We start from the raw sequence: 27,721 nt of genomic DNA, 5'->3' as shown, positions 1-27,721 counted from the left end.
TGTTCGGTAATCTACATGGCTAAAAATAGTATTTTCATTGATAAAATCATATTCATCCGCGTAATTTGTGATTGTGCATTTATTGACAATTCTATAAGCCAACGCTATTGTTTAACTTTAAATGCGTTGTAATTTGTTGGATACTTGTAACAAAATAAAATATTTCTTTCTTTTAAATCGCTAGTTTTAAGCTGTTTTGAGAACTACTTGTTGTTAGGTTTGTCATAAACTTCTGTGTCAGAGATTGAATGTCCGCTTTGTATTTAGTTATTTTCGATCAGAAAATACCAGAAAACAATATTAGAAGTCTTCGACCATTCGGGAATTACTTTGCTTGAAAATTGATGCGCCTGTCTTTGACCATCTTTACGCAGTGATCTCCCCTGAATTTTTCGGCTTTAGTGTACATACAAAAGGGAAGTAACCGCTTCAAAAAAGTGGACTACTTTCGGCATTTGCAATTAAGAACATTAGACTCTGAAATTTCGCTACCATTATTTGTTTGGTCTGACGACCCAAACAAATAAAAATCACACAAAACACACAACATTTTCAAAACTATATATACATGTAATTTAGCCTCTGCAAGGCAATTACCTTTTTATTCTTCCCAAAGATTTCTGCAATATTTTACCTCTGTAAGCAGATACCAAAATATTTGTATCCAAAAGGATGTTGGTCTTCAGAGGTTTGACTGTAATCATTCTTAGTTCTGTCAGGTTAGAGGTGAGGATAAAATCAATATTTAATAATAGAATTTGCTGCGACTGGCTGGCTTTAAAGTTCCTGTAAAATTTAAATTCTACATACAGCTTCTCTTGGTAATTTCAACATTTTAAAATTTGCTAAACCCCTGGCAAATCATTACTTTAATTTTGATGGCTTTTATTTTATTTTCATTTAATTGCTCCTAGCTTCATGTAATCTTGCTTTAATGTCTTCCAGTGCCTGCTTGTTGCATTTAAAATTCAGGAAGCTCTGTTAATAAAAGTACACCTGAGCTTCTAGTAATAGATAAAAAAAGGTTTTACCAGATATTTTCTCAGATAATTATAGGTAATTCAAATACTCTTTGTTACTCTTGAATCCATTTAAATGAGCCAATTTTTGTTACATTCAGGGAATTTTAGTGATCATAGAGCCATAGTAATTATTTAATTCTCTAACAGAAAACTGAAAGCTGATTCTTGTTTACTCATTCTGCCATTCCATTACATTAGGGATAATTAAATCGTGGACCATTTCGAAGTTTTAAGTTGGGTTTAAGATGGTGCTATATATGAAGTGGGCATGAAAAGCATGCTTAAATCCCTGAAGTCCATAAGCTTATAATCAAAACTTTTACAATGTTTACTGAATTTCAGGTTCCATCTGTTTCATTTTTCATGAAAACATTCATTCGTGATAAAAAGTTTCTTTTTTTGTTCCTTTTTCTAATATACATTATTAAAATGTAGTAGATTATTTTCTAGCTAGATGTAGATGTATATAAATTAGATTTCTTTCAAAAAAAGAAAAAGAAAAAAGGAAATTAAATTTCTTCGAATATTGTCTGAGACATTGTGTAATAAAGCAACAGAGTAATTTATTGTTTTGTAAAAACAGCGTAAGGTATCAAAATTGTCTCGATGTATTTTTTTATTGAACTCAAGGTTGCTATTGTTAACATCTGATTTATTTTCCTTATACAAGAGTCTAATTACCTTCATTTGTGAAATTCCTGGCAAAGGTTTTGTATAGATTTCTTTTTTTCATTATATTTTGACGAGGTCTAACATTCATATTTGTCAAAAGATAATTTTCCTTAATGAATATTTTATGTGTCATTGGCGTGTTTATGACATCCGGTGTCCAGCAATTCAGGTAGTTTATGAGAATCTTGCGATATAATATAACTATTTTCGTAGATTCTGTCGTATATTTGCCACTGGTTTGGAGAGTAAAATGTTTGTTTGATGCTATTGTTATGGTAAGGGTTATTACATTTTGAACGTCTGCAACACATGCCAAGTGTTCTTGTTTACATTCCTTTCCTTTTTCATTTTTAAAGGTTCATATTATTGGTTAATTTGAAAAGTATGTTTACCGTAGACAGCCAATCAAATACCTGTATTACTTAAACAATAAAAAAACAAACAAATATTACATTAAACTTTACATGTATACATTTTTTTAGATTTAAAATGTTCATGAGGCTCAATTTCAAAATACTGTGTTAATTTGGTCAATTTTTGAAGTCAGCAATAAAATAGTAGAATAGGAATAAATATCATTTACTCCTAACATGCTGAAAGTCTTGACATCTGAGTTTAGAGCCAGGTCACGCTGCACATTTGTTCTGTCTTACCAGGCTCTATACTGTTGGTATATCAATATTGTGTATTTTGAAATGAAAATTTCTTAAATTTTGAATGGACTGTTTGAAATTTAAAGCAGCGCAAATCTGTTGATATTACAAATTCCGAGCAGGCTCAAGGTTAAGATTTATAAGCTTTTTATTTTGTAGAATACCTTTGCGTTTTTAGAAAGAAAAGAACAATTTTACAGTGATGGGATACAATTATCTGAAGTGTTGTCTATTCTGCAAGTTATATCATTTTGGTATAATAATATTTTAGCTTAAGTTTTGCTTAAAAACGAAAACCCCAACAAATTAATGCTCTACACACAATATCAAGAATGTAATTCCGAATGGTTTTCTGCCATACACTTCTCTCTAAGTATTTCAATTTAAAACATGACATATTGTCTCCAATGTTATGGCTGCTCAGCTCCATTGGACTTTAAATGAAAATCTCTGATGATCATGTAACCTAGCAACACAAATATCTTTTTTTCATGATAAATGATAAATATACATTATTAAAGATATATCAAACTCCATCATCACTTGATTCTTTCTTTGACTGCTTTAGAATTTCAGTAGACTAAGTGACTTCAAATACACCTTTTTTTTTATGTCTGCGGGTGATTTTAAAAGCTTTTTTTGTAAAATAAAAATTTTTTAAAAATTTTCTTGAAAAATCAAATGCAGAAAAATTAAAGGAAATCATTTTTTAATTTTAAAAGACTTTGTTTTTTTTATTAATATCCCTAAATTTAAAAATTGTTAATTTATATTTGCATCATCAAAAGCAATGGATTCTTTTAACATCTTATTTTCATGTCAAGTCAATTTTAACATAGTCCTTTCTGATGTCATTTATGCAAGATTTAAATTTTTAAAGTCATTTTTAAAAATGTTTTTTTTCTGAGCTTTTAAGAATTTTTAAAATGTTTTTGAGTAAAAAGTGGGTTAAAATTTTAAAATATGAATTAAAAAATACAAGAAGAACAAATATAAGTAAACAGTTTCATCTCCTCAATTCTAGCATTTCTTAAAACTTACATAAAGATGGTTCTGAAATCAAAACAGGACAAAGTCCATATTACACAAAATTATCAGCACTGTTTATGGGTTAATCAAAGGTTACTTGCACAGCAATGGAATGTAGTTATACTTATTGGGACATTTATAGAGCTATTATATTAACAGTCTGTTCAATTATTTTGTCTTATCATACTTAAGTTACTTGGCTACCAGCCATTGTTTATGACAGCAATTCAGGTTGGGTAATGTTCAAGGATAACTGCACTGGATGGTAAACAAGATGATGAAGTTATGATAGACAAAGTCAAGTCAAGTCAAAATATTTTATTGGCAAAAACAAATACAACAAGTTACCCTGGCGAATATAACATTACATAAGAAACAAGGTGATGGAAGTAGATAGGGGAAAGACAAATACTGGTAATGTAATGTCCTCACGTTCCCTATTGTGCTTGAAATAATTATGGCAGTGGTACCATTCATTTCTACAGTGGATTTTTTACTCCCAATTCTATATGCAGGCCTCAGGGGTCCTGGTCTGATCCCCCAGACAACTCGCTGGGATTATTCCAGAACTTTAGGAGCAGGTTCGGATCCAGTGGTCCTGTCCAAATGGGAATTATTTTTATTGTGAATTTTGGTTATTTAGAACAAAACAAATTACATCAACTGTCAAATTGTGAATTTTACATTGCTTTTAGAATAATTGCAATATTTAACTTCGCTTCCAAAGATATAAGTGGAGCTATTGTCACTACCCACAACCTTACAGGCGTTTAAGTAATCCATTAAGGGCCCTTTTCTTAAAATCTACCAAAGGTATTTACCTTTCCAACTATAATGGTATATTGCATGTTCATTATCAAAATGTGATGTCATTTCAAAACTGTTAATTTAAATCTTAAAATTACTTTTAAGGTTATCCCCCCTTTTGCTTCAATAAGACACTAAGAAAAGTTGAGCATGCTGTCTAGTGAACATTCTTGTAAAAATAGGAATGGATTTATTTACTGGATGATTAAAAAACACTATTTAGTTATATTCATTAACATAAGTTAATGGGAATGGATTTGTTTACTGGACGATAAAAAACACTATTTAGTGATATTCATTAACATAAGTTAATGGGAATGGATTTGTTTACTGGACGATAAAAAACACTATTTAGTGATATTCATTAACATAAGTTAATGGGAATGGATTTGTTTACTGGACAATAAAAAACACTAGTGATATTCATTAACATAAGTTAATGGGAATGGATTTGTTTACTGGACGATAAAAAACACTAGTGATATTCATTAACATAAGTTAATGGGAATGGATTTGTTTACTGGACAATAAAAAACACTATTTAGTGATATTCATTAACATAAGTTAATGGGAATGGATTTATTTACTGGATGATTAAAAAACACTATTTAGTGATATTCATTAACATAAGTTAATGGGAATGGATTTGTTTACTGGACGATAAAAAACACTATTTAGTTATATTCATTAACATAAGTTAATGGGAATGGATTTATTTACTGGATGATTAAAAAACTCTATTTAGTGATATTCATTAACATAAGTTAATGGGAATGGATTTGTTTACTGGACGATAAAAAAACACTATTTAGTGATATTCATTAACATAAGTTAATGGGAATGGATTTGTTTACTGGACGATAAAAAACACTATTTAGTGATATTCATTAACATAAAATTGAGCGGAAAGTCTTTATAATTTTTATGACTTTAATAATAATTCTAAATCCATAAGAAGAAAACAAGAATAACAAACTGATTATAAATATTGATGAAAAGTATAGAATTTGCCTTGGCTATTAATTCAAAATTCTCTCTCTCCCTCTGAGATGATTGGTTCCCAAATGTAATCAAACTTTGAATTTATCAGGCATTTTTTTTTATTGCAGTTTTAATTTGATTTCCCTGCAAATTTTTAATTTTTCAATAATAATTTGTATTCCGACTTTCTTGTGATTAATTATTTTTTCGCCAAGTTCTTTACTGTTTATTTTTCAAGCTTAAATCATTATGACTCAAGAAAGAATGCCATCAATTCTGTGTAATATGACAAGACACAATTAATTGAGCACCAGTCTTCTTGTCATTGAACCCAACTCCCTTCACAGATTCCCAATCAGCCTTTATATGCTTCAGTAACCTAAAAGGGGCGCATCGGTGAAAAACTACAATTTTCCGACAAAATCATTTAGATATTGACTATAACTTAATAACATGGTAGCTTTTCTCATTCTGAATGCAGACTCCTAGTAGAAATCTGGTTGTATTCGATGTACATCTTGTATTTTATATTGAAACTGTTAATTTAAGATGTATTTTGATGTCACTGTTGTTTGATCTCATTGCTTTTATGTGTATCAATTTTGTCACCTCAGAGCAGTAACAGGTTTACGATATTAATAATTAATAGGAGTTAACCTGTTACTGCACTAAGGTGAAGATTTACAATGAAAAATTATTCAAGCCAGCCATTTTCAGCCAGCCGAAAAAAAGAATTTCTGCCAGCCGGCAGAAAAATCTGAAAATATCATTGTGACATGTAAGCATTTCTTTTATAGTTATCATTAACTGCTGTTTGTCAAGTAAATACTGAAGGTCAGTTAAATACAGACCAATTTTCCTTTTTAGCTCATCCGTTCATTTGTATTCATGATGTTTGAATTCATTTCCGCAGAAAAGTGGAATACTTAGAACTCCTTTTGTTGTGAACAGTTTCCACAGGAAGTTCTAGACTGATTCTCAACAGCTTATTGGCTCTAGATCTCTTAGAAGCTTTCATGAACATTTATCAAGCTTTTATGATGCTGCACTGATCACACAGTCAGGTGACCAGTCTGTGAGAGAAAAGGTCATGCAAATTCCTTTTGATCAATTTATAAAAGTAAATGTTTTCCTTGGAATTTCTAAACAGAGGAAAAAAAGTGTTTCTGAAGTGAAACAAAGTTAGCAAAATCAATAAATGCCTTGATTGCACACTAAAAGGATCCCATAAACTGCAATTTACATCACTCTGAATGACTTACCAAGTAATAAAACAAGAATTCTTTGTAAATTAAGATGGTACTTTTAGACAGTTGAAGACACTAACATAGCTTTATTATGGCCTATTTTTTCCTGTTTTATTCCTGTGAGGACATTGAGACATTTAACAATTTCTTTTCAGCTAGTTAAGCCCATTTAGCGATAAAATACACAAAATTTCTTTTCCATTAACAACAGAAATGTGTTGTTTCCATGGGCACTGTATTCTTGTTACAGAAAGTCTACAACTTTTGTATGTTAGGCCCTGGGGACTTTCTTGCATGTATTTGAAAGATGTCATAAATTCCTTGTTCATTCTGTCATAGATAATCTTATTTTAGAGGGTAAATCCTCATCATCGGGAAGTTCCATTCCTAAGAATTTATTGAGCGTTTGAGATTAGAATTCTAGTGAGACTTGAATAATATTACGACCTGAAGTCTTTGAAAACCTCTTTCCGTGTCAAAGATACGGTGAATTTTAAAAAGCTTTGACAGTTTAGGGAAAATTTCTTGAAAATAGTGTACAAGTTTAAAATTTTGAATAACATAATCAAAACAATAGCTTTAAAGTGGAGGTAGACGATAAAAATAACCGGGAATAAGAAAATGTCTGGATTCAACATGAGCTTCTTAAATGAAAGTGTCTGTAGCCAGTAATAATAATGTAACCGATCAGCTGGCACATACTTTCAGTCTGAAATCATGGTCTGCACTGTTCGCTATTCATATTGAAATTTTCCCTATAAAATGATGAATGGTTTTGTCCAGATTGAAAGATGGACAAGTCCATTTATGATATTTAGGATGGTAAGGGTGAATTATTGTAAGAAAATCTATGAATTCATCATACTTTTTCTCATCACTAGTATTAGTCTACTTTTTCAGTATTTGCCTTTACTTCGCTGATTTTATAATTACTGGCATTGGCCGGCTTAAGATAAATTTTGAAATAACTGTCCATTACGAACATATATTACAATTCAAATAATGTTTTATACAGCCATGCTAGTTGCATTAACTAGAAAATACTTAGAATAGCACCAGTATTTTTTTTCCATTTTCGGAAAATATGATGTTGTTAGAATTTAAGTTGAGGAGATTGAGGCAATATTGTGCAATCCTTGTCTAAGCATTAATTACCTTTCCACAAGAAAGAAAATATTTGCTTCTTTCGTAATGCAGTTAGACGTGGAAATTAAGGAAATCATGCTTCTGAATAAAACTGATTAATGGTGAAATATGGCATGACAAGACTTGAAGTATTACTTCTTCTTTGTCGCATAATAATGACAGCTCCGAGATGAAGAAAAACTGCATTCTATCAAGACACCGTGAAAAGGTAATTACGGAATGTGAAATGGATTTCTGCGACGAGGCAATCAAAATGGACGATGACCAACATTTATTGTCATCTGAGAGTGTCCTCTCCTGCTTAATTACAACTGTTGCTATGGTAACACAGTTCTGTGGTCAACAAGAACGCACATCATGTGCATGTCCACACGCACATTGTCAATAAAATATCTTGATAATTTCTATTCTTATGCCTTTAATCTTGAACTGTAATCATCTTTGGGTAGCTTTTGTTATCTTTGCAGTTAAAATAGACAAAAATAACAGGCACTACATTGTCATAGCAGGAGATGTTTTTATAAAAAAATGGTCATTTAAAATAAAAACACAGACAAGAAATATCAGGACACATAGCTATATGAATAAATTGTGGTTGCATTCATAACAGACTGATTTTTTAATGGCACACGGCCATTTAGTTTCACAGCAGACTCACTTTTTCGTAGGATGAACATTGTTTTGACAGACAGTCCTGACATTTTATATCAAGGACATCATTTTGACAGATTGCTGTAAACATTTAATTTTTTCCATTATAGCAAGGATATCATTTTGACAGCAGGCATGACCTTTTCATAGTAAGGACATTGTTTTGACAGCAGATTTGACGTTTTCATAGCAAGGACATTGTTTTGAAAGCAGACTGACTTTTTCATACCAAGGACATTGTTTTGACAGCATAAGTTACTTTTTCGTAGCATGGGCATTGTTTTGACAGCAGTCTGACCTTTTCATAAAACAGATTCGATTTCATAACCAATTTCTTTACAACAAAACATTAACTTGTAACACATGTAAAAATCCTGAGAAAAATAACTGATTCCATCATAATTAAATATGTTATGAATTGGCAATGTATGTATTAACAATATAATTTTTATTTGATTTATTAAAAAGAAACTGAAAAAATCAGTAGCTATTCCAGTTCATGATATATAATTTTTTCCTCACCTTCACACCCCACAAAATTAAAGCAATTTTAACTCTAAAAATCTTAGATTATTGTGTAATTCTTTTCTGTTGAAATTTTCTTCCCAACTGAATGCCTATAACTCAAACTTAATTTAAATCTTCTCAGTTTGTCTGATAAAATCTTCACTGATTCAGATTTCGTTGTTTTTTTTGTTTTACTGCAATGAATAATGGAGGAATCTACAAATTTTGCTTGGAATCTGATTCAAAGAAACAGCTTGCTGCGACTCTGATTTGTCATACTAAAAGATGTACATCATTGTCTTAGTCACATTGGCTCACATACAACACTGTCCCTTTGTACATGATACAAATAAAGATTTATGTACATCGGTATTCCCTCGGTGGTTTCACAAGCTCAGTTTTCATGTTTCTTCGAAAATTGCTATGCTGCGAGGAAGACTGGTGTGATCTTCAGGGACTATCTTTCACAGCAACAAATTACATGACAGAATTTGTTTAATATAAAACATTCAGTGATATGTGCTGATGTATAATTCAAAGAATGTTGTTGCGAAAAAAGAGAAAACGGGAGTATTTAATTTTCGGGGTTTGTACAGCGAGAAAAAGTGAAAATAATAAAAGCCAATGACTGCTTGAATGCTTGCAGATCAAGAATTTGATTAGCTTGATTTAAATGTATATAGCAGATCAAGAATTTGATGCACAAGTGTTGACCTTCATCTGTAGACTTAAAATTTTAATGTATATTGCAAACTCACAGTTTGTCTTGCCTTAATAAGAATATAGACTTAAATGTGTAGTTTTCTACTATTAGACTATAGACCTTAATATTAATTGCTGATCAAGAATTGAATGCAAATGTATTGCTTTTCTAAGTCTATAGGCTTATATGTATATTGCAAACTCAATTTGACTTGCCTTTAAGTAAAAATATAGACTAATATATGTTTGTTGCAGCAGCACTACTGGAAGACCGATATATAGGCACAAAAAATGAGAAAATGATTCACTTTTCAGATAATTCTTAATATACAGACCAGTCTCAGTTAAAATGAGAAATTGTAATAAAATCTGACTTTTTCTCAGGATATATTGCAAAAGATTTCTTTGAAATTCGCCACAAAGACTCTTTATGACACTATTTTAATAACTATTGCATCGAGGAGTTGTAAAGTTATTTTGTTTCTCTTTTTTTCAAGTTTAAAGGGAATAAAACTATAACTGTCGAGATATATCATAAAATTTTCCAACAACTGTAAGAGCAAGTTGTTTTTCATATTTGTATGGTCATATCTAGAGATCGAGCTTTTTCAAAGAGTGAGTCGTCTGGTAGTCTGTATTTAACTGTCAATTAATTACTGAAACCATAATGAAAACATAATAAAATGTTCCCCAATAAAATATTAAACTGCTCCTTTATATTTTAAGTAAGTTTAGCAAAAAATTCATGCATGATCATGAGCAACCCTGCACTTTAATATTCTAAGGAAAAAAATAAAATTTCTTTCTTTTAATTTAAGAACTTTGGGGTAATATCTTTATAATTTTCAGACTGTCTAATATATAGCTGCATACCACCTAAGTGTCTACCGGTACTTGTTTTACTTTCTTTTGAAAATTGCTATTTTATTGTTTAATTTCAGTATTGTTCCAGAATAAAGATTAAAGGACCATAACTTGTACTTTTATTTTATTAGAGTTGTTTCCCTTTATTTCCTGATTTATGGTGGACATAATAAATTGGCAGACCAGAATACAATGAATTATTTCATTAAAATAATATTTTAACAAAAAGCTTTAATGTTTCTGCTCGAATGATTTCATGGTAAGCTTAAAATTAAATTATACGAAACAATTATTTTCAACAGACCTTCCCTAATGCATCAAATGATAAAGTAAGAAATGATAAATTCAGATGAAATGTTATTAATTATTATAAAAAAAATCCTCTTGAAATCAGTGAATATGAAAATACCATTGCATAGAAATACTGATATTAATTGACAATAATTGTTGAAATACATTATGCAAAAGTCTATTTTCAGAATTTTCAATTTGTACCAATGATTAGTTTAAGGTGGGTTTCGACTGATTACAGTGTTTATTAATGAATTTTAGGATGGTAAACTATCTGAGAAAATGTAATATTAATTGTCATAATTGTGAACAAAAAAAAAAGTGTTTTTTAAATTATTATTAATTTGTTATTTATATATGTTTTTTAAATTACAATAAATTAAAACAATCAATTACAATTAATTTAATAAAGGCCCCATTTTACATTTTTTTTCGGGTTCAAATATGAGAAAAACCGGGTCTTAAAACACATTAATTTCAACCATTTAATTATTTTCACCATATTATTATTCAACTGGTTTTTTTTAAAATCTTAAGGTTTGTAAAGGGAATTTTAAATAACACACTATATAGGTACCGGGAAGTCAACACATTTCCTGTTTTTAAATTTACCATTAAATTAACAAAGGGTAGACAAATAAGTTCGGACAACATAGGCCTTTTAATTTCTTAACTTATTTTTAAAGTACCCCAAATTTATTGTTAATGGTCGTGGTTAAAAATGGGGAAATAATAAATCTCAAAAACCCGTGTTTTTGTCTGATAAATTCACATGCTGCGTTGATATGGGGATCATTATTTTTCAAACCGGGTTAGGGCCCTTGCGCTATTTAAAAAATTCCCGATTTCCATCTTGTCTGATTGTTACTTTTGACGAATTTTTCTGTAAGAGTAATGTTAAATAGTTTTAATTTACACAGGAGGTATGATAATACAATATGTAAGGCAATCTTAGTCATCAATGTTTAATTAAGCACCTCAAACTCACTTTTTAAAGATTTTTGACGAGTGTTTCTTTAGTATATACAAACGTTTTCCAACGAACTTCATAACTGTTATCACAAGAACTCCTGACAAGTTATCATAAAAACTCCATCCCTTCTGTAACAGTTCCCTGACTTTATATAATTTGATCTCATTAACATTTGATCAAACAGGAATAACATAGGTGCCTTACATTAGATAATTATGATCATTGATGTTTCTTATTTTCTTTAAAATATCAAATGGGAAAAAACTGTGTGGTTTACAAAAAAAAAAGAGTTTCCTTTCATTTTAATGTGTACTTCTGATTCTTATTAGGTTTGTAGCGTGTCTTGAAAATTTCTTTTGTTGTACAGTCATGTACAATGTATTTTAAAGCATTCTTTACTATTTAATGTTTGTTAGTTATAATCTACTTGAGATGTTAACAAAAAACTTTTCTGGCAAAAGCTTTTGCAAGTTGCTTTTGTGCAGTATTCAAAATTTAAAAAAAACACACAAAAAACCCCCCCAAAAAACAACACAACAAAAAAAACCCAGATTATTTTCGTCTGTTAATCATCATCATCAGTAAAAATTTTTATTTTTTTAAGGGGTTATTATTCTTTTTTTGGTTATTTATTTAAAAACTTTTTTTTATTTTGGGAAAATTGCACAAATTTTTTTTATAAAATTCTCTTCTTTATAAAACTTTTTTAATTTAAAAAAAGGAAACCATGACAAAGCCAAAAAAAAGTGCCGTTTTTGACCAGCAAAGGATACCCACAAGCCTCACATTTCCCCCGGGAGTTTTGGGTTTATTAGGATCCCCTGCTGTTTTTGCCCCTTTTCAAACCTTATTTTTAAGGTGCGCCAAAGGGTGGTTGGACCATTGCTGGTCACAAAAAACCCCCTATGTCGGTTTTGTCATTTAAACGGTTCAAATTATTTTTTCAAAAATCGGTCTATCAATTTATTTATTTTGGTAATTTTTTTTCCCAAAAACCCCAATTTAAAAATTTAAAACACAGTCTGCCTTTTAAATTTTCTGTCAAGGAAACCCAAAAAAAGGAAAAAAAGGAAAAAAAAAAACTTTTGACAATATTTTTTCCCCAGAAATGTCTATAAGCAAATTAGTTTCATCCTTTTCATTGGGTTTGGGGGTTTTTTTGAAAAATTAAAATTTTTTCCCGTTTTCCTCGGGAAAAAATTTAAAAGGGCGAAAATAACATAATTTTAAAATTTTTTGGTTTTTTGTTTTTTGGAAAAAAAAAATAAACTTTTTTTGTTTAATTCATTTTTTTCTTATTTTATCAATTTTAAAACATAATGGGAATCCCTTTTTAAAAAGAAAATATTCGCCGATTTACGATGGAAGCGGGAAAAAATAACCCCAAAAACACACAAAAAATGAAATTGTTTCCCAAATTTTTTGGGGCGGGGGAAAAATGTGTTTTATTTTTTAAAAACGTTCTTGGGGGTTTTTTTTTTCGATTTTTATTTTCTTTTTTAAAAATATGCCCCAAACCCTTTGGGTGGTTGATTTAAATTTTTTAATATTTGATTTTGCCCCCTCCCTTTGCCCAATTTTTAAAATTAACCAAAAAAATTTTTTTAAAAAATTTTCATTTAAAATTTTCCCGATAACTTAGTTTTTAAAACTATAATCAACGGGGCTCCCTCTAATGAATAACATTAAAAAAATTGGGGGAAAGATCAGAAATTGTGACAGTTCGCATCAGGACTAACTTTTCAATATAAAAACATAATAAAGGTTTTGATGGAAAGCAATATGTGTGCAGTCTGCCTCTGATTCCTGGCGGCCATTTTTCTATTGTCATCTGAGTCATTAAGTGGATGACCATGCTTCTGGGTGATGAAGATCAACATTTTCCCAGCATGCTCTGCCATCTGATAAAAAGAAATAGCCTCATTTGGTAAGGGGGATTTTTTATAGCGGTCAGTCATGAAATTGAGTGATTCTTTGTCTTGATAGAAAAAAATTTATTGATAGGTCAATTTATCTTTTCGCCTCATTTTGCTTCTAAAGGGAAACATTAGGGTTTTAATAGTCATGACATATGGAAAGGGGATGTGATTCATTTATTATGTATAACATTATATACATAAAATAGCCAAACCAATATATAAAATGAGTCTACGCTAATATAGTTAATAAGTGAACATTAAATATGCATCAAGTGTTGAAAGGACACAACAGAGTTTTTCAAATAATGTTTTCTCAGAAAAGCATGAATTAAGTACACTGTCAAACTGGCAACACTGTTACATACTGTCATAAAAATACTGTAGTAACAAATCTAATACCAAAGTGAAATTTCATATAGAGGGCAGTTCAATATCGAAGAAACTAAATCTATAAAATTCCTGCCTTTTTTTTTCAAATTCCACAGCCAGTTAGACACCATTTTGTCTTTGGGGAAGTCTCTACAATCATTTAAATATCATTCGCACAGGGAAAAAAAAGGAATTTTTCAACATTTAGCATTTCATTTTATGCAAATCATGCTAAAAAAAGAAAACTTTGCAAATCTGGTTTATCTTGTATTGCCCCCAGACTGGGAGAGATGTAAGGGTTACATGATTATGACTTGTATCCTGTGGGGACATTTAAAACGACTGTTTAACAAAGGGATCATCCTTTGTAAACTTTCCCATCATGCATCATCATGTCAACTCTGATCATCTGTGAGCCTCTATCATTTACAAAAGTCATGTCCGCCAATATTACGACTGCTATCTTGCAAAAAAATCTTCGGTTTTAAAGATTGTTTCTTCCGGAATTTGCATACGATCGCCATGTCTCAAACTTGGTACTTTAAAACTAATGCTGATTGTCCTACAGCATTTCCGCATGTTGATACGGGCTCATTTTGAAATTGAACTAGTCTCGTAAGCAGGTTTGGTTTTGTTGCATCAGAACATTTCGTAAAGGAAAGAGTTTTGAAACAAGTATTAGGCATGGGTGTTCTGGGTTCAAATCGTGATAAGATTTTTAACCAGGTTTTCCGAAGGAAAAAACTGGTTATTAGATTGAGGTATGTCGGCGGCGGCGGGCGGGCGGATGGCGGACGGGCGGGCGGGCATAAACAATTTCTTCTGTGCGCAACTCCTCCTACATTTCTCAATGGATTTTGACCAAACTTTTCACAGAAGCTTTGTCATCAAGTGCCCTGGCGCATATTGTCGGGGTTTTGCGATTAGATAATATTTGACCTAATTATGGCCCTTTGTTTTTTTTCCTTATATAAAATATATAGTGTGCGCAACTCCTCCTACATTTCTCAACGGATTTTGACCAAACTTTCTCAGAAGCTTTGTCATCAAGTGCCCTGGCACATATTGTCGGGGTTTTGCGATTAGATAATATTTGACCTAATTATGGCCCTTTGTTTTTTTTCCTTATATAGAATATATAGTGAACAATTTCTTCTGTGCGCAACTCCTCCTACATTTCTCAACGGATTTTGACCAAACTTTCTTAGAAGCTTTGTTATCAAGTGCCTGGCACATATTGTCGGGGTTTTGTGATTGGATAATATTTGACCGAATTATGGCCCTTTGTATATTTTTTCCTTATACAGAATATATAGAGAACAATTTCTTCTGTGCTCAACTCCTCCTACATTTCTCAACGGATTTTGACCAAACTTTCTTAGAAGCTTTGTTATCAAGTGGCTGGCACATATTGTCGGGGTTTTGTGATTAGATAATATTTGACCGAATTATGGCCCTTGGTATATTTTTTCCTTATACAGAATATATAGTGAACAATTTCTACAGTGCGCAACTTCTCCTACATTTCTCAATGGATTTTGACCAAACTTTCACAGAAGCTTTGTCATCAAGTGCCCTGGCGCTCACTAAATTCCCATGTTTCTTCCAAGACATCATTCAAGTATTTTTTTAAAATTGTGAACATACTTTTCTTGATATCGCACAAAACACCACACGCCAATATTGTTGACAAAAGAAAATGACAAGAGACGCAAAAATGCAAAAATTAAGCAAAAATAAAGTACTGTTTACCTTTCTAAAATATTAAAAAAGCCATAATTCCTCCTAAAAGTTCAATTAAAAACAAATGCCCCTTCATGACAAAGCTTCTGTGAAATATTTTGCTGAAAACCTGGTTGCATCGCATTGCGATGTTCCTTGTCTTATCTTTTATGTGACTGAAGTAACTATCCACCTTACTTACAGAAAGTTAGTGGTACTCAATCTCAAGTGACATGAAAGCTTGTGCCTAAAATAATTTAAAGAGGCCACAACACATGACAGATCTTTTACCACCAGCAAAAGTGGTATGAATGCTAGGATTTGCTTGGTTTCGTTTTCATCTGCAGGAATATGGAAGTACAAATTAGTATAGAAAAGGCCTGACAATTCAAATTCAATGCTTTAATAAGTGCTGAGAATTTTTAGTTTTTTGCTTAGACATTTATCAGAGTCTTTTCTAACTTTAATTGATTGGCCTTTGGAAGTAAATCAGAGGTGACAACTCTAAAATTCTGCTTTTGTTATTTTAATGAACCTATTTCCCTAAATCCTGCAAGGAAATGCTATGTCATTCATGACATGATTCGGCTTTGAAATTTTGAAATCGCATGTTGATTTCCGGGAATTATTGCTTTTCAAAACTCTTCAGAGAGAAAACAAGAAAACAAATTGTAAAGCACCTCAAAGGAGCTGCAAAAACAGAAAAGATGTGGGTGAAATAATGATCATGGTGGTTTCACTGAATACTTTAATATTCATTTGTGTTTGCTAATTGCTGTTGGAGTAATTAAAGGTTACAAAAATCAAGTCTCTCCCATTGAATTTCTCCTGCTATGTATCGAAACCTATTAACAAGAATCTTTTAGCAATTATGTATTAACAGCTTTCTTGTTTTAATCATAGAATGTGTATAATCTTCTAAAAACATTAAATCAATGCCATTTTCTTCTGTGATTTTTATTTGTATACCATAAATATGATTTTTCATTAAGATAGTCATCCATTGGATTAAACTGGAAATTGTTTTATATAATTACAATGTATGTTAAAGGGACAATGTATGTTAAAGGGAAAAAACTCCCAATTTTGGTTGAACACTTGTTATATATTTGGTGTCACATATGGTGTCATTAATTGGTTTGTTGCCATATATAAAAGTTGGTGTGATGATATATAATTGTCTATATAATTATATGAAGTATTTTACAAATCTTGAAACAGGGTCTCTTACTAATAGGTATAATTTAAGTTCATTAAGCAATTACATAAAATGTTTCATAACACTGCAGACTGAGTGGTGGTTAAGTGTGATCAACTTAATATTGTTTCAACTTAATATTCTATTTATAAATACAGTATAATATAGGACATTGTTAAATGTATAAAATTAATAGCAGATCTTGGAATTTACAATTCTTCAAAAAAATAAAAACCCACAAAAATGAAATAACAGAATGAAAGCAGAATGCAAAAGCTTTTTGCAGTTAGATTAGTTCCATGTATAATAATTGTATAGTTTTTTTTGTCTTGACTGATAGTTAATGTTAAGCTGAATTAAGATCACAGCAGTGTGACACATTCATTATAACATTGTAGACATTTCTCTTAAATGTCAATCATTGCTGTATCTTCCCAGAGTCTGCTGCTCTCACTTACTAGACATTCAGGTCAGGCAGTGACTCTATAAAATCATTCAGTCTGTCTGACTTCTGTCACATTATTGTGACATAGAGAGACCTTGACCTTTTCGTCCAGATTATTACTTTCATAGAACTAAAAGATCATCATTATTATTTTGCAGCCAGCTTTATTCTCATATAGAGAGACAGGGAAACTTTATATGTTTAGTATAATTCTCAAAGGCTTTGTGATTTTCATGTTAAATTGCAGATCTGTAGTTTGTTCAAGAATGTGAATACATGACCTTTAAATACTAAATAGGTTAGTAGGTCATAAAATCATTGCCCAAAACTAGGTTAATAGGTCAGGAGAGGACTTTGACATAGAAGACTGAAGTATGTCTAGGTTTTTATTTTAAAGTGCTTGAATAGTTATATGCTTGAATTGTCTTATTATGTATGAATCTAAGAATTGATATGGTATTTCAAAGTAAAAGAAATGCTTATATATTCTGAATTTATTTATTCTTTGCAAGCTCAGGTGTGCTTTGTCTAAATGATATTATTTCCTGTGGTGAAGATGCAAAAATTTAACATTTCATATGTCGTGAGGAAATTTAAGTCTATTTACCTGCTCAGGTTAACAAAAAATAATTATTTTATGGCTTAAGGAACCTGGACTCTATATTGATATTTATTCAGTTACATGTTATTTCTGTCTGGTGACACTGTAAGAATCACGATTCTGTGAAAATTGCTTTTCTTTAAGGAATGTGACAGAAATGTATAAAATTTGTATGAAAAGAACATTTTGTTAAGGCCATATGCCAATGAAAATGCCATGAACTCTTGTCAACTAATATTCAATTTACACTATATTTGAATAAAAGCACATTCCATTTTCATCTTCATTGAAATAGAACACTAGTGAAGGATATAAAAGCTGTCTGATTTTATTTTCATTTCCATGACGACTGTATTCTCTCATAGTTGCTTGGAATTCTAAATGCTATGGTTTTAACATTTGATTCCACTTTATGCTGATTATTTTTGTCAGATTTTCAAGAAGAAGTCATCTTAAGCGCAGCGCATGTATTTGGTTATTCAGTGCTCCTGCGAAGAAGTCAATGAATGTGCAAAATTAATGCCTGCCGCTTTTATAGCAGTAATAAAATTTCATGTCAAAAATTCTTGAGAAAAGTTTTGTTTTATGAATAAAATTGATTATTTTGTCAGATTTGGTAAAGGATTCATGAAATGAGTGCTGATATCGGAAAGGAAATAAAAATATTTTCATGGCACGAGTGCCTATAAATAATTTACGAGATGCTAACTCTAAATCTTTATAATGTAATAATGTTTACATACGGCTGCATTTCTTAGACAGGAATTCTCAAGATGCCTTTACCAGGAGCTAAAAGTAAACAATAAGGATGTCAAAGCACTTGCAGAACTGCCAAGATATTTGTAACTGTTTGCTTTTGAGATTATTTTTAAAAAATTACTCTCTAAACCAAATAGATGATATCAAAAAATATAGTCTTTCAAAGATTCTCCAGTGCTGGCAAACTCTGAATTTGACTTACTCATCCATTTTATCTTTAAAGTAAATTCTGGAATTCTTTTGCTTGTCCATACAGGCTGTTGGATGACCTTGGCAATACAGACAATTGATTTTTCTACCCCTAAGACTCCATAACCCAAACTTAAAAATACTGCAAAATGAATGTCCAAGATGTTGGAATGGAACATCCGTAATTCTATATGGATTTATTATTACACTATTATCAAAAACTTGGAGAGACTGCTGTTACATCTGTATTTGCAGTGGTATGAAATAAATGGAACAGCTCTATAAACTGGACAAGAAAATATTGCCTATTTTACTGTTACAGAAATGGATAAACTAATTACCAATGATTAAAAGCCAAATAAATCGCAGCTCAATTTGATTCATTTTCCTAAATTCTCTGCTAAAAACATTCCTGCAAGGTATTAAATGGAAATAAATGGTTTTTAAGCATCTGGAATCAAGAACCACTAACCATTAAGCAAAACAGCGTGGAAATAATTTTTGATGTACCACTATTGTCTTGTCACCATGGCGGCTGTCACATGACCTCAATTTACTGGTAGCCAATCAAATTAATTAAATTTAGTTCTGCACAATTCATCTGTGGTCAAGTGCATAGCCATGTCACAATCAAATTAATAACGGAATATCAATAGAACATGTTCCGCAGTAATCAAGCGAAGACGCAAAACTGAGGACGCTGTCTAAAACAATTGTTGGTCAATTGGACACCATGTTAATTGAAATTTGTGGAAAAACATGTTGACACCGAGTCAAATTTGCATGTATTTCCTTTATAATCTTGTAGAAAAAAGAATATTTTTCAAGGGTACGAGATACAGATTTGAGGAAAAAAAATTGCAAACCAGTCAGAGTCCATTGCATTCAGAATTTTAATTTTAAATCTAATACTTTTTGAACTCCATACTTACATACAATATTTATCACATATAATTTGTTTTTTTTTTATTAAAATATTTATTAAAAAAAACCTCATTGAGCTGAAACGGCATACCATGCCAACTCCATCACCTATTGTCAGTCATTGTGCATCTGTAGTCAAGCTGTTGATACACGATGGTGTACATGTCTTTACTTACTAATATATAATACTGGTAAATATGCAATTTTCATGGATGATTAGTATAAGCAGCCAGAGAAAATCATCCAGTTTTCGGGATTCAGAGGTTCCAGTATTAAGAGGAAGGATACTTTTCAATGAACTAATAAGGAAAAAATATGGTACTTGTAATACTGTGCGGTTTTCAGAAAATTCCGGTTAAATTCAGAGGATTCCGGTATTCAGAGTTTTTACTGTATGCTTAAGGAAGCAGTGAATTTATTATTCTAAATAAGGAAAAAAAATCATTCTATATGAAGTGGTGGCGATTTTTAGATAAAAAGAAAGGTGTATCATTTCCTTTAAAATAAAAATATATAAATTCACATCATTTCAAAAACAGAATTGCAGTGTCAGTCACTCCTTAATATCATTTTACTCAATTGAATTAAACTCTGGAAACTGTCTCCGGTCTCCTGATTTCCAGGCTGACTTTTCTATGAAACTAGAGTCAATTACAGTCAAGGGAGTTTTAAATATGCTTAGGGTTAAATGAAATATTTGAAGACCAAAACAAAAATCTGCCTTGATAACTTTCAACATTGAATTGTGCAATAGGGAATCTCTTTTTTTGTCAGGAAATATATAGATAGTTTTAATATTCCTGGCAGATGAAATGCGGAACTTTTGGGAAATTCTTTTAATATATTACTTCTGAGGACTGTTATACATGTACATGAGAAACTTGTATCTAGAGATGTTACTAAGGACGACGGTTTGCTCAATTCCGAGTCTCAGGATCTTATTTGTAATCAAAGGGTTACTGGTCCGATCTTTAGGGGATGACAATAATATTATTGACCTCGGACTTTTGAGTTTAATGGTCATTTGTTACTTAAATCGCTGATTTAGAAATTATGTAGAATTATTTTTAAATAGATCTGTCACTAGATGAGGAGTAATCAGTATTGACTGGTTAGTTTATAATCCAGGAAAGCCTGGAGTTTACGGTGGAGTTGTAAAATATCTAAAATACATTCACATTAGTGAATAAAATACACACCATTGTACATGTACATCTAAGTATAAAAAGAACAACAATATGTTACAATAAAGCAATAGTATAGGACAGTTTTTTAATCACAGTTCAGAACACCATGCACAGCTTTTATTTAATCACAGTTTATATCATTCTGACCTTAAAGTCCATACTTAGAATTTGGAAAAGAAGTCCTTAAAGAAATTAGTCTTTAATTGTCTTTTGAACATTTTAACAAGATTTGCTTTGTCTAATGTCACACTAAGAAGCTTATTCCACAGTTGTGGGCCTTTTGTAGTATTGAAGCTTCTATCTGAAAAAGACTTAATTTCATTAGGACTGGCACAGTGCAAGTACTGTGATGATTGTACAAATTATACAATGTATTGATATGTCAGACTAAATAAGTCGAGACTGCTCATGTATAATGGACAACTTGGAATTCAAACATGGCATGTCTTTTATGCATAAAATAGGTTGACAAAAATAAAAATTAAGATTTCCCAGCAGGGCATTTTTTTCAAAACTGATGACATTCATTTTTGAGTTTTATGGAACATCATCATCGAATCATGGCAGCCTGTATCATCATTACTAAATAATTCAGGATGGAAGTTTAACTGTATCAGGGAAAAAGATCTCCATTACCATTGTGGGGGGATTTTCACAGATTTACTGCATCCATTTCTTGACAGTAAAAATCCAGCAATCTGATGTCTAAAGGCAGATAAGCTTTTCTAGATTTATGCATTATTTAGTGAAAGCTCGATGACAAAATAGATATGATCAAAATAAATTTCTTTTATCTCGAGTCAGATGATTTAAATCTATGCACTGCGTAATCAAACATTTAAATGTAACTTATTTAACCTTCCGGGAAAGGGACTGAAGATGTTTTTTTCTTTTTAGCTCACCTGAGCTTGCTCAGGGTGAGCTTTTAGGCTCGGTGAATGTCCGTCGTCCGTCGTACGTCCACAATTGCTTGTGAACACTCTAGCGGTCGCATTTTTGCCTCAATTATCATCAAACTTGGTCAGGATGCTTATCTAGTTGAAAGCTCGGATGAGTTCGAACATGGCTCATCTCGGTTGAAAAACTGAAGTCACAAGAGCTAAAAATAGAAAAATCTTTGTGAACACTCTAGAGGTCGCACATTTTGACCCAATCATCATCAAACTTGGTCAGGATGTTTGTCAAGGTGATAGCTCGATGAGTTTGAACATGGTTCATCTCGGATGAAAAAGTAGGTCACAGTAGCTATGAATAGAAAAACCTTGTTAACACTCTAGCGGTCACCATTTTTGAACCCAATCATCATCAAACTTTGTCAGCGGTTGCTTGTTTTTGCTCGGATGAGTTTGAATATGGGTCTCATCTCACCGGAGCTATCAGAAAAACCTTGTTAACTCTAGGTCAGAGGATGCTTGTCTAGTGATAGCTTGGATGACTTCGAACATGCATTATCTAGGTCAGGAGCTAAAAAAAAACCTTGTGCGATGATTTCATGAACATGGCTCATCTCGGATGAAAAACTCGGAGGTCACAAGAGCTAAAAATAGAAAAAACCTTGTGCACTCTAGAGGTCACATTTTTGCATCAATCATCATCAAACTTGGTCAGGATGTTTGTCTAGGTGATAGCTCGGATGAGTTCGAACATGGGTCATCTCGGATGAAAAAACACTCTAGTGGTCAGGTCACCGGAGCTAAAAATAGAAAAAAAAAAACTTGTTAACGTTACACTCTAGCTACTGTTTGTGATCCAAATATTCTGTTAATTGGTCATTTTTATTATCATCAAACTTGGTCAGGATGCTTGTCTAGGTAATTGCTTGGATGAGTTCGAAATCACATGTGAAACTAGGTCACCGGAGCTAAAAATAGAAAAATCTTGTTAACACTCTAGTTGCTACTGTTTTGATCCAAGTATCCTGGAAATTGGTCTGAAAGTTTGTTTTGATGATTTCTAGGTCAAGTTATATGTGTCACCTGGGTAAAAAACTAGGTTGCACTGCTCAAATATGGATAATCCTTGTTAACACTGTAGTGGTCACATTTTTGACTCACCTGTCATGAGACTTGGTCAGAATGCTTGTCTAGGTAATTGTTTGGATGAGTTTGATAAGTCAGGTGAGCGATCTAGGGCCATCATGGCCCTCTTGTTTTTCTTTCTGCGGAAAATTCAAAGAAGATATTATTATTTCATTGCTTTTATTTCATATGACCTTCACCTTTATTTGGTAAAATCTTATACAAGATAATTAAATGTCACCATTGAATGTCTTCTGCAGATAATATCCCAATATCATTGGGATTCCATTTCAATATTAATAAAGTCAATTTATGGAGTGGAATTCATATACCGTAAATTGAATACATAAAACATTATTATTACCTTTATTCTTTTGAACTGATGCTGCAAAATCAGTTTTTTAGCTTGAGGAAACTTGTTAGCAGTCACTCTTTATAGGTAAACACTGTGCAGCAAGTGGTTGTAACTTGTCAGTGGCTGAGTGGTTAGGTTAGTTCAAACCAATTGCCCTTGACCTTCATCACTATGGGTTCTACTCAGGTGACATCTCTTGCATTATGCAGGTTAAAGGGCACCTACAGGTCATCAGATGGCCCTTATGATGTACTCTGTATAATACTGTGAATTAACTTAACTTTGTGGATATGAAATTTCGTGGTTTTGTCACAAAGAACATTTTCCTGGGTACTCAAATTCATGGACACTTTAATTTTTCAAAAAGATAAAATGCATAAACAGTGGCATATAGCTACTATAAGGCCATGTAGGCAGGCGCCTACAAGTTGGTCAAGAAATTAACAATTTTAAAAGTCCCAAAAGTACAATAAAACAGGCGACAGTGGAGTTGGTAGTGAGTTCAAGCCGTATAGTCGAATCAAGTGTGTCCGCATGATTTACCATCCTCAATAAAGTATGCATTTAATCAAATTCATAGTTTAAAGTTATTATTTTGATAATTTTTCTTGAACATACTTTGGAATGCGCATTTTGCTCTTTTTAATCTGAACTTGTTTTTGGCTTCCGCAGACCCCCTTTTATGTGCCTACAAGTTGAAAAAAGCTGGCTACGCCCCTGATAAAGAATGTGATGCAAAAAAATCTTACAGCAGACACAATGAAATTTTGTCAGATCCTAAATTCGTGGATTGATCTATACACAAAAACAATGAAAATAAGTGCCCCACAAATAATAATGATTTTTCAGTATCTGAACTTCATTGAGCATCTTTGGTCTAAAACTGACCGAGTTATTTTGCCAATTTAAAACACATTGAATCTTTAGAACTTGATAATCTTAATATCTGAGCGAAATACTTATGAATGTACTTTTATAGAAAATGGATCACTGTTGAGGCTTTTGCTACAGTCGTGTATGTAACATATAGGCGTTATGTTGTGTACGCATCCTTTTAAGCAATTACCCGTCAACTTTTGTTATAATAGTACAGACGGCATAAAAGATGTTGTTGACTTATGGGAAATCACAGAAGAAACAACGGAAAATTATTACTCAATTTCATCAAATGTCTGTCTGTCGGCACAAAGTTATTCGATCTACTGCATTACTGTAATTACTTACAATATTTTGACACTTCTAGGAAGAAGATACGGTTAAAAATTGTGTTTCTCACGAGAGAATAATATATGGTTAAAAAATTGTGTATTTTCCCTGTTTCTTAAAAATAACTATATAGAAACAAACTGTGCAATGAATCTTTTTTCATAATTAAGAAAATATAATCCATTCTTCAAGCATTCAAGATACATGCGTTACACTAAAAGATTTTGTTCTGATACAGTTATATTAATATTTCATTAACAAGAAGTTTGCCGCTGGTATCAATGGCGGTGGTCTTGTCGGTCCGTAACTCGTATTTACTTTAGAGAATTACTACTGTATCTCTATCAGATATAAGCCATAGAACCATATTAAGACGTATCTGATGTATTGTAAATTGGTATCGAAAGCTGCCAAATGACATCTTCCCAATGATTTAATTTGGCCTCGATAAAGATAAAAAAAGTAGGTTGTCAAATTAATACAGCAAATTTCCAGGGGTTTTCGTACATCAGATAAGATATGCTGTAATGAATAACGGAAACAGAAACCGAGCATTGCTTCAGGAATTTTTTTTCCCCCGCTGGTATAAATTATGCATTTGATGCCGATGTGACGTAGCATGATGAACAGTTGTTAGTTCAAAATAAAATCTCAAAATTTAATCTTCTGACTTATACAAAGATAAAAGGTAAAGATACGAGTGCAAAAATGTTTCATGGTGTTCAGTGTTTTGCATATATTCTCACAGTCTAGTTTTAAATGGTCATTTTTGCTCAACCAGTTCTTTAAGTTTTAACCTTCAATGTCATTGAAATAAAGTACTAGGTTAGAAAAGATTACATAGCAACCAGTACGAAAATAACTACATGTAATGTCAGATTGACATTAAAATATATACAGAAGAAAACGAAGAACAAAAGATATTTGTGTAATTCTTTTATTGAAATATTTTTTTTTTAAATGTTAATTGATTAAGAAAATAATAAAAAGTTAATAATTTTATGATGTCAGAGAATGGTGAGGGACACAAAGACATGGATCTTCTATTTCCTGTGTTTTAACAAGACTTAATTATTGAGAAGATTTTAAAAACACTTGAAATTCCATACCAAAAAAAATATTTTAGGACTGGATGATTTTCAAATATCGCACTAATAGCAGATTTAACGCAAGTGTCAGCCTATTTGATTAAATTTCTGCTTGCAAACATAGCGTAACAGTTAATGGGGAGCTGCTCATTCAATTCATGTTTTACTGTGAATATTTCATTACGATTTGACAATATTTCTGCATTAATTTACATGTAGTCATAACGAAATGACTAAAACATTAATTAGTTTCACAACCTCCATCCCTCCCCCCCCCCTTCCCATTTTTTTTATATCAAAATTACTGTTTAGCATTCTGATTGTCTTTGTCTAAATCATGCATGGAGGAATCAAAGAAACAAGCATTTCACTGACTCAGACTTTACTCATGCCCTAATCTGTATGCGACAAGTGCTTGATGGAATTTACAGAATGAAGTGACTGCTCGTAACAATCGTTGAAGTCACCGAGAGAAAAAAAAAATTCTGCGACTTCGGCAAAATTCCTGAACACACACAATAAAGCAACTTTGCCTCGGGCTAATACTATTAGTGATCAAGAACTTTGTGTTATTGACGTCTATAGCGGTGTAATGAGTGAGAACGTATAATGGAGAGTTCTCAGCATTTTGTCAGATCGCAAAACACTTTGATGGAAGGCGTTGTGACTGTGCACTCAATAAATAATGCATACGATTATACATGAATGAGTAAAAGAGAAAAAAATAATGAAAGAAAGATGAAAGGGACTTGTTGAAATGTCAATAGTAATATCGAAACAAATGATAAATGAGGGATGATTTAAACGTATTGAATTATTGAAGAAGTATAATGTAAACATATGTAAAAGCTCCACTGGTTTCAATTTTCTAAATGTTAATGCGTGTAAAGTAGTAAATAAAACTATTTGCTGACTCCATGCCTTATAAGTTTATATGTTTTAATGTCAGTTATCTTACGATCCCTTTGAAAAAATTTGTTGTTAGGTTTTTGGTAAGAATATTTAGAATTTCTGGTTTTCGATGATGTAGATCTACTGAGGTTTAGTAATTTAATCCTGAAATCCCTAAAAGTACTCATGGACAATTCCAAGTTTGAAAGCTGGACAAATCCATTACACAAATTCAGAAGATTTTACAAGAATGTATTTTAGTCATTTTAAAAGAGAATCACCAATGTCAATTACACGTTAGTTTCTTTTGTATAATTTCAGGAGACATTCTGATCAGTAAACCACCGCCTAAAAGTATCATAGCCGATCAGGGTAAAGATGTCCGGATCACATGTCCGGTTAAAGTTCCGGAACATCTCAATGAGGATAAAATGCGAATACGATGGAAACACAACGGTCACTACATCCACGATAGAGATCAGTCGGACAAGTACACGATAGAAAATCGCGAACAAACGCTTCTTATCTCAAATGTGGAAGGAAGTAACGCAGGTGTTTATTCCTGCGTGGTTATCATTGATCATGCACGGGATCTTGCTAGTGGGATGCTAGAAGTTCGAGGTATGTAAGAATGCACTGTTTAGATTTTATCTTCAGATTTTTAAATAAAAAGATGGAGAAAGATTTTGGTATTTCTTCAATAAATTGAATTCATGATAATTTTACAGTTTGAAGCACTGTTTATTATGTATTTAATTTAGTACATATGGCAGTATGCTGGACTTAACATATTCAACGTAATTTTCCGTTGCCTTATGTATGTAATGGTAAACTGATACCTGCATGAGTATCATGTACATGCTCAGGAGGTGCCGTAATATGTAAAAATGTGAAAATAAGTAAAGAAAATGTGAAAGCATGAAAAAATGTGGAAACCATGTGAACATATGTTAAAATATGTGAAAATAAGTAAAAATGTTTCCTTCAACTACCATAATGATAAAATATTTGAAAATAAGTAAAAGTATTGTCTTTACCTATGGCAATTGTGACACTACAGAAGGTCAGTGGTTCTTATTTCATTGTCAACTCTTGTCTGAAATGATGCACATAGAGAGTCACCTGAGGTTGTCTTGCTGGAATGTCACCATATGATATTTTAAAATGTTGGTAAAACATAAAACCCAACCACATTGGTTACGTCTTGACAATAATTTATCTAAATGTCTCCAGAATTAATCATTTGAAACTTTAACTTTACAAAACCATTGTCTACATAAGATCTATCTTTTGTTGGAGAACAGT

The 27,721-nt window shown here is 31.7% G+C and overlaps 1 protein-coding gene across 6 annotated transcripts in view; it reads left to right on the top strand.

Annotated features, from left to right (window-relative positions):
- Positions 1 to 27,721, top strand: part of LOC132732280 (neuroglian-like) — a 119,910-nt gene that overhangs the window by 65,301 nt on the left and 26,888 nt on the right. For all 6 annotated transcript variants that reach the window (XR_009626006.1, XM_060718672.1, XM_060718670.1 and 3 more), the window contains one exon: positions 26,738 to 27,037. Coding sequence is in view for 5 of the 6 variants with exons in the window: in XM_060718672.1 (XP_060574655.1) it covers positions 26,738 to 27,037 (300 nt within the window). In the remaining variant the exon portion in view is untranslated. The remainder of the gene's footprint in view (positions 1 to 26,737; positions 27,038 to 27,721) is intronic.

Source organism: Ruditapes philippinarum, unplaced genomic scaffold (assembly GCF_026571515.1).
Source record: "Ruditapes philippinarum isolate M1 unplaced genomic scaffold, ASM2657151v2 ctg672_1_1_1_1, whole genome shotgun sequence".
Lineage (NCBI taxonomy): Eukaryota > Metazoa > Mollusca > Bivalvia > Venerida > Veneridae > Ruditapes > Ruditapes philippinarum.
Note: the sequence above shows the minus strand (reverse complement) of the source record. Positions and strands in the feature narration are given on the sequence as shown.